The 10,194-nt window shown below is 41.0% G+C and overlaps 1 protein-coding gene across 1 annotated transcript; it reads right to left on the bottom strand.

Annotated features, from left to right (window-relative positions):
• Positions 1–99: 99 nt before the first annotated feature.
• Positions 100–5,268, bottom strand: anxa1a (annexin A1a). Its single transcript, XM_040154901.1, has 12 exons — positions 5,232–5,268; positions 4,554–4,634; positions 3,766–3,856; positions 3,353–3,447; positions 3,107–3,220; positions 2,729–2,819; positions 2,443–2,522; positions 1,348–1,492; positions 1,158–1,253; positions 983–1,041; positions 744–866; positions 100–620 (listed from the first exon to the last, which is right to left on the bottom strand). Exons 2-12 carry the CDS (start codon positions 4,611–4,613, stop codon positions 561–563), a joined length of 1,014 nt encoding a protein of 337 aa, XP_040010835.1. The 5' UTR covers positions 4,614–4,634; positions 5,232–5,268; the 3' UTR covers positions 100–560.
• Between the last annotated feature and the right edge of the window lie 4,926 nt (positions 5,269–10,194).

Below are 10,194 nucleotides of genomic sequence, written 5' to 3'. Positions count from 1 at the left end.
GTTCATCCTATAGCCGGTTGGGTTATGTCTGTCTGATATGTACTGTACGTGCACAGTGTAACATAATGTGAGGTTAATAGAAAAGAGATGGCAAAAATAGGCCTTGATACAAAAAGGTTTTATTTGCAAAATATCCAAGCTCCTTCAGGGTGACTTCTGCTACTGAATAGGGGAGTACAGTCTACATCATAGACTGTACAGTGTACATCTGTTTGCAGCTGCAAGGTGATTGCTGACTTAAGCTTCCGTTCAAGTACCACATGGGAGAATCTAATAACTGTAAGAGTAAATCTGTCATGGCTCATACGTGCGTTGGGTTAAGAGTGTTGGAAGAAAAGGAATAACTTGGACAGAATATATCTGCTGAAGCAGTGCTGGTTCCATGTTAAACTTGGCGCATTGCTGTTAATATCTTCTAAATGACAGAAACAAAGAGAAAAGACAGTCTTGTCACAAGAGCCTAAGGCACAATATGTGTCAAGAGACTATAAGTCATTTTTCCACCACTGCACATGGGGCGGATCTTTTGTTGTATGAGCTTTGATACCATTGAATGGCTACTAGTTTTCCCCCCCACAGAGAGCAAGCAGAATCTTCTCATAGTCTCCTTTAGTGTCATCCTGAAAGAAAAAAAAATGGTCAGTAAATCTTTAAACTGTTCCCCTTTGTATCTTGTTTTGTGATTTGTCTTATGTATGGAGGAAGGGTGTATTGTCATTATCTGTGGTAAGATGTTTTCTCACCAAAATATCAAGGTAGAGTGTTTTGTTGTAGTTTTTCTTGTACTCCTCCTTGATCTGTTTCAAGTCAATTTCAGAGCGGCTCACCATGATGCGGGTCAGGATGTTTTTGCGGGTACCTTTGCCCTAATGGGCAGAGTCAGTCAGAAAAGAGACAGTCAGGGAAAGCCTGGGGCAGCAGGCACAGCATCCTGCATGCATTTTTTAGTTTATTTTGTAAAAGTGGCCTAAACATACTGTACCTTCATGGCCAAGTAGAGCTTCTCAGCAAAGAATGCAGGCCTACTTCCAGCACACTTCACTATGGTTATTTAAAAAAAAAAAAAAAAAAAAGGTTCAAGTTTAAATCAAGTTTGTGCATAAATCACTGGATGAATGTTTAGGTATTTGAATTAGAGTAGAGGTTTTTGCCTTTACCTATTGCAGTGAGACAGTTTTCAATATCTCCTTTCATTTCCAGGTCGATAGCCTTGGCCACGTCCACTTTGCTGTACTTTGAGTACCTCTCAAATACTGAAGGAGAGGACATAGTGGAAGGCTGTTAGATCTGAAAGGACCACACAGGAACTAGTAAGATATTACTAAATAAGGCAGTCAGCCAGCTAACCTTGGCGGAGATGAAGGGCACTTCTGGTGGTGAGGATTTCAATGAAGATGGAGCAGTCTTTGCCCTTCCTCCCCTCGCCAGCCTCGTACAGAGCCCTGGCATCACTGTCAACCAGCTGCTCAGAAACTCCTTCAGTCCTACCGGCCTGTGATAAACAGACAGAGCAACTTCATTGTATTGAACCCGACTAAACACAGTTCAGTATCCCTTTAAGATAGTAGAGGGATAGCAAAGGGAGGGTTTGGGATGACCCAGGCACTATACTTGCTGTACTTCAGTTTGCTGTGTGACACACTGTCGCTTATTTTTCAAAGCAAAAGATTCTTGAAAAATCTAAATTTACTGCTGTGCAAGCCTGATTGATAATGAAGCAAACCTTCATAGGCAGCATCTTGCTGCGAATGGAGCGGGATAATGATAGATAGATGCAAGAGATTTATGATGTGCAAGTCAATTAGGAAACTGGTTTCTCTGTTTGTATACCTAAGATAGGACCTGTGATATCATCTCCCTATTTCAGAGCAGTCCTCGTTTATATTCAAATGTGGTGCTTCTATCATATAATATGTGCTGGACGCTGGAAATCTTAACAATTCAATCACACATTTTTTGCACATGAGAACTAAATATTGGCATAGGCAAGAAATATGATATTGCCTAATAAATAAAGATCTATCACACAGATCGAAAAGAAAGTTGACAAGGTTTAAAAAGCAGAACAAACAAAGAAAATAAGACAATGAAATTAATTTACCCACCAGATAGATTAAAGCAGATATTCTACAGCTCACTCATTAAACAAAATGCAGCTTTTGACTTAATTCAAACTGGAATTTATGTTCAGCCTATGAGTTTGTCCTGTGCATTTCCCCTTGTAAGATGCCCAAATATAATGCCACAATAGGCTCAATTTTGTTAGCATATATGTGTGTATTGAGGTAGGGAGATGGTTTATGTTTATAAACCACTACCACTCCAGGGAGTGTTATGTTTGTGACTGAATAATTGTCTGTGGTAAATGTGTATTAAAAATCCTGGAACAAGTAAGGAAGGAAACCCACAGTAATGGGACAGAAAGCAAACACACACAATTACCTTGCAGAGTGCAAGGAGGGCAGCCCTGAAGTCTCCACTAGTGTCGGACCTGATGTCGTCCTCCAGGTCCTTCTTGTATTCTTAGTGAAGAAGGCAAAATAGGAAGATACAAAATTAATGTTCAGAATGAGCAAATTGTGTTTCAGCAAGTCCATTTCTGATGCGTAAACCTTCTCTCATATTCCCGAGGCTGTAATTTTCCACTGTCACCTGTTCTATCACTTCTATTTCCAAACACTAGCTTGATGAAACTGAGGCTTGTTGCTTAAAATTTGTTGCTACACACCCTCCTTGTAGGCTGTCTTTATATCCAGGATCTGTCTGTTGGTCCGTGACGCCAAAATCTCTATCAGGGTGTTCTCATCTGTGCCCAGACCCTGAGACATGGATGCATGGATAGATAGTTTGATACAGAGAAAAACAGCTTATTCTCCACTGGTCTAATTCAAACAAAAACACACCTTGTTCCCACTGTTAAGAAAATAATATGTGAATATGTGGAAGTGGGTGAATTTCATTATGCACAAAAAAAAAAAAAAAAAAGTGAGATCGAAACATTCACCATAGATATGTTCCAGTGTCCTTGGTTTCTAAAGGCTCGAGTATTTTTCATGTTTATATAAATGTTCATTTTAAGTGAGACTGCATTTGTGTGTTTGTGCACCTTCATAGCCAGTTTCAGCTGCTGGGCATCGTACTGCGCCGGTGTTTTCAGCAGAGCCAACACCACATCCTCCAGATCTCCCTTCAGAGCGCTCTTCAACGCTGGTTCCAGAGGCTACGAGGGAACAACCGATGTTGTAAACGTAAGTGTTTGAGAGCATGTGATCATGTGCATAACTACTTTGAAACAAAATGTAAAATGTGTACCACATTCTTGCTATGAACATTTTTGTGTAGTTCTCAATACCTTGCCACAGGCCTGCTGGTAAGCCTCTTTGATCTGCTGTCTCTGCTCGTTGCTCCTTTTCACCAGAATTTCAATAATGGTATTCTCATCTACACCTGCAGAAATGACAGGATATTGGATATAATCATGATCATTCTGCATCTGTATGACAGAGACAAATATTCAATTCAGCTGAGATCTTAACCCTTATAGTATCTGTTCTCCAGTGTAAAGGCCCACACAAAGATGTGAGGCAACTTTCTACCACAGTCAACTGCAATTTTTGGAGTAATGATGCATGATTGCCACCAGAGGGTGTTAAGGTTCTTACCACAAAGGCTAGCCCTTCATACTTGAAGTAAAGACACATTGTAAAGCCAGAACATGTTCACACAGGCTCCAAATACTCCATGTGTACATTTTTTTAAGTTCACCTTTCGCCTTGATGGCCTTATCCAAGACTCCTGCATCTCCGCCTGGGCAGAAATTGGTTGCTGCGGTCACCGTTCCTTCGTTTTTTAGGACCTGAGCGACACAACAGAGATATTTGTACGTTTTGTAAATACTTGACTTCTATTTAGTGGTGTGCACGAGGTGGGTTGTAAAATAGACATACAAAAGAAAATAGAAAAAGAAAAAAAAAAAAAAAAAAACAAACGCCTGTGGGCACTGCCCTGCGTCTCTGCCCCTATACCACGAAGGTGCGCTTTAAAATGCCTCTGCACGCCAGTGTTGGACTGACCTGAACAATAAAAGAAGAGAAGAGGCACAGACTGAAATCAGTCTGCATGCCTTTATGCAACTTTCCCTTACTTCACATTGAGAAACCAGGGAGAGTAGAAGTAGCATTGTGTTTGCAGAGTTTGTAAAGGGAGGGGTGCCAGTTCCTGTTTCTTACGTCACACACTCACAAGAGTTTGTATGGTCATCTTTCTCATTGCCTATAATCTTTTCCACCCAGACTCCCTCTCTCTTTAATAATAGTCCTAATCTTATCTTTCTGCTCTGCTCCACTCCTTTTTCCTTCCCTCTATCCACCATTTAAGATCCCACTCATTCATTCTCTTCCCTCACTATCTTCTAAACTTCTCCGCTTCCCTCGCTCTAAACTCTGCGTGATAATTTTTTTCCACTGGAACATACCACAGGATGAAAAAAAAAAAGAAGGAAAAAACAGGGTGGTTGGCCTTAGCAACTGGAACAGACCCACAAGGTTACGTACTGAGTCATCGGGCAAGCCCAGATAGATTGTCTGCTTCAAGAAGGCTTGTATCAAAGACATGGTTGGACTGCTGGAGTCGGTCTGTAGGGGGAGAGAGCAGCAGAAGAGAACTGTCAGCACTGATGTGATACAAAGAGGAGTAGAGTGGAGGAGCTAAAGCTAAAATAAATGAGCACACTGTGGATGTTATTCAAAGAAGAAATGATCACTCTTTTATTGAGAGTAAAGTTCTCATTTATGAAACAAGTTAGCAGAAGAAAGAATATTTCTCCTTCATCCACTCCTAGAGAGCAAAAACTCTGCATCTTTACTGTAGATTTGTATTTGGTGGTTTTCCATAATGGCAAGTATGTGGAGACTTCCTGGCCACACCCACGTTCAACTCTGAGTCGGATACGCAGTTTATTGTAGGCTAGAGGATAGAGCCAGGCTCCTCTGATGTGTTAATATTGATACTGAGTGAAAACTCTGCTGCATAATTAAACCACCTCAACTCCTCAGTGCCAAATGTGTAAATCCAAGACAAGTATCGCTGCTTTTCCCCCCCCAGCCACACCCTCCTGGGTTGCATCACTAAGCTGAGGGAGAGAAAACTTAGAGCCATCACATCTCGCACCTGATTTCACCGAACGCTCACACTAACAGCTGGACAACGGACTTTAGATTTAGGCGACTTACCGCGTGGCCTTGTAGGGAAGAAGTGAGTCTGACTGAGATTCCAGGAGTGCGGTCGCGACAGAGAGAGCGTATTTATACCCATAATAAACCCCACCTAGTAACCAGCCCACACTCCCCTTACACAGCTGCCATTGGATTGAACCGCTGCTTGCCACAGCAGAAGCGCAACGGATCTCTGTCCACAACGCAACGTCGTGCGTAAGACCTCGTAACAGTTGCTCCAGCGGGCTTGCAACAGGCTTTCAACAGGCATGCTGCCTATTGGCACACATGCTGACCAAGTGCCAGGTAGTGATCTTTCATCAAAATGGGGATTACGTGTAAAATCACTAATATATACACCTAGAGTACGTCTTGTACTTTGGGAGCAGTGTTATGATGACTCACTTTATTGTACTTACATATTTTTGTATTTCTTGTGGGGTTTTTCTGCAGTATTCCTTAGAAATTGATTTATTCTAATATTTATTTTCGGTCGCTGTTCTTATCTATTCTATTATCTTTACGTTTCTTAAGCTTTATATTTTAAAGATGGACTGTGATTTTGTTGTTCCCTCAACACTTAGACATTTCAATATTATATTTAAAAGTTTATATAGTAAAATGATCGTGTCTTTTAATTAATATAGGCTCCCCTGCACGTGATTATCGATCATTCCGCTAACTAACCACTTTTAGCATAATTAAAGTATTGCTCCATCACTTGGTATCTGTGGCCTCTATGCTTCTGTGCATGTGTTTGTTGGAAGCCCAGTGTAAATAAACCAAGACTTGAATTTCAGTGATGTTTAAGGCTCTGTGGACACATACGCAGGTTTCTTCCTCTGTTCCACACAGGTAATGTATTCACTGCCGGGATCCAGTTGTGTCCACAGCAAAAGAAAAAGTTTGATGTTACTGCTGTTTCATTTGCCAGTAGACAGAATGATGTCTATCTCTCTTTTGCTGTTATCTCTCCTCTTGCAAAAATGTTATCAGGAGGTTAAGTTCAACAAAACCTCATCAAATGAATCCACGATTCATTGTGTATCTATCTATGGAACCTCTGATCAGTATGTTCCTGTATACCTCAGCATTATGGTACCTGTAGGCCCAACTGAATAAGGACCACCTCAACATCCCCCAAAAGAGTCCACCTTTGGTGCGATGTGGTAATGAGTTTTTTTAAGGTGTGGCATGTTGTCACGACAAGACATCTAGGGCCAGGGTAAAGACACATTTGGCTGATCATGGCATTATTTTAACACATTCATCGCACTGTAAGTAGCTGTCTAAACAATCAAGACTTCATAGGCCCTGGGTAAAGTCCATCAAAACTTTCTGCACTGAAAGGCAATTTGTCTCTGTTGTGAATAGTGCAGATGTGTTTAATGGCTCTATTTTTTTTAATTGTTGAAGTTGTAGTATTTAACAAAGTGACATTATACAAACACAGTGGAATATAGTCAGGGCAGGGTTTGGATTGTGAAAAAGGAAGGCGGAGGCAAAGCTGCATTTTCATTAAAGTGGCATCATGGGTGGATATATTGTCAAGCAAGGTGATGCTTAAGATGCGGTCCCAATGTTCCAAATGAGTATCTTGTTCGAAAATAGAAAGGACATCCTCATAGAAGGGCTTTGCCAAGAACAACAGGGAAAGAGAGTGCAATACCTTTACCACCATGAAATTTTTTTTTTTTTCCATCAATTATTTCTATAGGAGGTACAGTTTACGGACACAGCACTGTAGCAAATATGTCCTTTCATTAAACCAGATCATCTCCATGCAGCAATCCTGCATGGAGATAATTTCCTAATACTCGTCAGTGCAGTTCACCTGGGTGTAGGTGACATATTCCAGGCTCATTCCCTTCACCCAAATAGTTGAGGAAAATGCGAGGTAAACAAACAGAAACAGGACAGACTGATTTGAAATGAGTGTGTGTAGTATGAAGTATATGCGTGTGCCTGTGTGTACGAGACAGCATCTAGTTACAATCTCTATCTTACACACGGGAAACCTGAGGACTGTTTGGGGCATCTTTTTACCAGCGGGCTCTGTGGGGTTTAAGCCAGTACCTGGTGAAACTCCATCTCTGCAGGTTTAATATTTAAAGGCTGTTGAGAGTTTGGTTCCCCTTAGAGATCAGGATCGATGTGTCCTTGCGCTCCTGGTCAGCATAGCAGCACCCTAACTGCATTGAATCACACCGAAGGGATCTGATCTGCTCTGAGACCAGGTAGTTTTCTGATTAATTCATACGTATATTTTGGATTTTATATGTCAGTTACATGGCAGTAAAGCTCAATTTTCAGTAAATTCAAATCACTTTATTTAGCAAAAGAACTGCCAAGTGAGATGTAAGATTTGTTCTCATTTAGCACTGTGAAAACAGGGAAACTAAAAAAAAAGCGCACAAATTAGACTTTGGGATTTTCACTTTTTCCTCTCGTCAAGCTAGTAGTTTATAGTAGCTTGGAGAGGCCGGATTACTGAGTGAATCTGCTGGGTGAACTTTTTGAAAATAGTTTAAGGGTTGAACGAGAGTTCATAATGTAGATTAAAATATTTTTGGAATTTTCAATTGCATATAAATTGGAAATTTTCACCTATCAGTGATCTCTATGGCTTCGAAACAATATTAACTATCTTTTCTCTGCAGATTTTGGACAGATCCCCAGGGCAAACAAAGAAAAGTAGTGGCAGTCAAAACACACTTGTGCACACAATGTATGTGAACTCTTCTGGAGCTGAGAATGGATCCTATTCACTGACCTTCCTGGGAAAGAAAGTAGGGAGACATCAGTCTGTGGCTCCTGCAGGCAAGCAACGTGAGTTTAAAACACCAACAACTAGTAGACACCCACACATTAGCAATGGATTGTCTTCATCTTTAGGGTGGTAATGACATCCTTGTGCTCATTTCAGTATCAGATATCAGATTATATCTTGTAGACAAAGCTGCTCTGAGTGATAAATGTGTTAAAGGCAGTCAGGTGAAGTTAGACGAGGCTTAAATGTTTCAGCTGCTTGGCTGCCTCCGTTGTGAAGCAGTGGAGCAGTCGGTGTATCAGAACAAATATACCGCAACGTTCCTGGCAGGGTCTGGTATGAGATCTGGGTATGATGACCAGCCAGGACCAGATTTAAATACACCCACACATGCAAACACACATACTAATAGACAAGTATATGCACGCTTATCTTAAACGAAAGTAGAATTGCAGATATGTTTTGTGTTCACGTAGCCTGCATGCAGAGGTCTTTGGGTTCCTATCATGCTTGCATTAGGTCACTGTAAGCTCCATCCTTTTCCATCTAGATGGTTTTGTTACCTGAAAGTGATCTGTTCTCCTGCCACCTCACATCCATCCATATGCTGTGTATTCCACACATCAATAGTTGCCTTTTTATTTGGAATCCATGAGTAAAGATTATACCCTGTTCCTCATTTCTATGTCTGCCTGGACACCAAAATTTCCTTTTTCACGTCCTGTACATCATCTGAAAGTCAATTTTTCTTCTCAGGCGCTTGGGAAACAACTAACAGGTCTACCTGCGCGGAGGACCCTCTGGTGCCCTCGCGGCCCGGCCGGGTCCCAGTGGCAGCACAGGTGCTGGAGGATTTACCAGGCAGCGTACCAGAGCTGAGGGATGACAGGCCATGTCCAATAAATCGCAACACAGAGTTTGACCAGTATGAGGACAACACAGCAGGTAGGACCAGTATAATCCTTACGCACACATTCATGCAATCACTGAGGCATAAACTGTAGCTTGCATTATCTCTTTCATAAGGTAAATTAGCCAGCGATTACAATCTTTTATCTGCTCACTTTTATTCCCTTACTCAACTCCAAACAAAACATGCTTACACTGTTATAAGTTTCAATTCTGCTCTGTTTTGATCCTTCGGGTTTACCCTCTGTCTGCTTTCAAGCTCATGCAGCAGACAACCTGAGTGTTTTTTATCCTACCAACTTTTCTCTGTAATTCCTGACGTTATTTCTGTTTCTCTACTAAAAGGTGTTTCTGGGAGGAAAATAACAGCGTGACGGCACGCCCGCATTCCTGTATGAGCAAACAAAGAGTGGAGAGGTTAGGATGGGAACGTATGAGACAGAGCGGGGATGTGTCAGTATTTTAGACAAACTTGGCCACAGTGACAAAAAAATAAACAGGGACTAACGATTACTACCTTCCCAATGCATATAACCACATAAATAACTGAATTACTGACATTATGTACATTTTGAGTGTATTTTCAAAAATAAACATGTAAATAGACCTTAAACTGCCTGCTAATCACGCATCACAATGGTGAAGATGTGAAAACTGTTTTAAATCTGATAAATAAAAAGTTAACTGTTTTACTGAAGTTTGTGCTTTATTTTTTGACGTGCCTGCATCGTTGTCAGACATTTTTGAAGTGCAATAAAATGATGATAAAACACATTATGAATAAACACATTGTACAACTTTAGTTTCTCATATGAAAAACTGTGAAGGTGACAAGTTGGACGGATTTACTTTCACTATATCCAGTTGTATGATTGTTTTGATTGCTTCAGAGAATTACAAGCAAAATTCTGCCCTGACACACACACTCAATCACCCACATAAACAGACACACACACAGATGAAGGAGTGATTTATGAGCTCCAGCAGCCAATGAAACTATTTCATGAATTTGACATGAATATCATTACTTATCTCCAGTCTAATGATAATTTGTGGATTGCTGGAATACCTTTGTGTGTCTCAGGGGATTTTTCTTGTGTTACAAGGCTTGCTCTTACCCTCGCTCTTCTCTTCTTCTTTCCTTTGGCTATTACTCCACTCCCCAAGCTGATTCCAACTGTCCACCAACATTTGCTTCATTGTTCAAGCTGTTGTTCTACACAAATCTCTCTAGACGAAGAGGTGGGCTGTGTTCAGGTGCTGGATTGGCGTAGATCAAAGGAAATACTCATCACTGTGTCT

The sequence above is a fragment of the Xiphias gladius genome, chromosome 19 (assembly GCF_016859285.1).
Source record: "Xiphias gladius isolate SHS-SW01 ecotype Sanya breed wild chromosome 19, ASM1685928v1, whole genome shotgun sequence".
Taxonomy (NCBI): Eukaryota; Metazoa; Chordata; class Actinopteri; order Istiophoriformes; family Xiphiidae; genus Xiphias; species Xiphias gladius.
This window is presented reverse-complemented; position numbering and strand designations above follow the sequence as displayed.

Excerpts from the sequence above, each read along its gene's own strand:
- anxa1a (XM_040154901.1), bottom strand. The coding sequence starts at position 4,613 with ATGTCTTTGATACAAGCCTTCTTGAAGCAGACAATCTATCTGGGCTTG. Across the intron at positions 3,448-3,765 it reads TAAGGCCATCAAGGCGAAAG|GTGTAGATGAGAATACCATT; the intron begins GTGAACTTAAAA and ends TCATTTCTGCAG. Across the intron at positions 2,820-3,106 it reads AGCTGAAACTGGCTATGAAG|GGTCTGGGCACAGATGAGAA; the intron begins GTGCACAAACAC and ends TCCATGTCTCAG.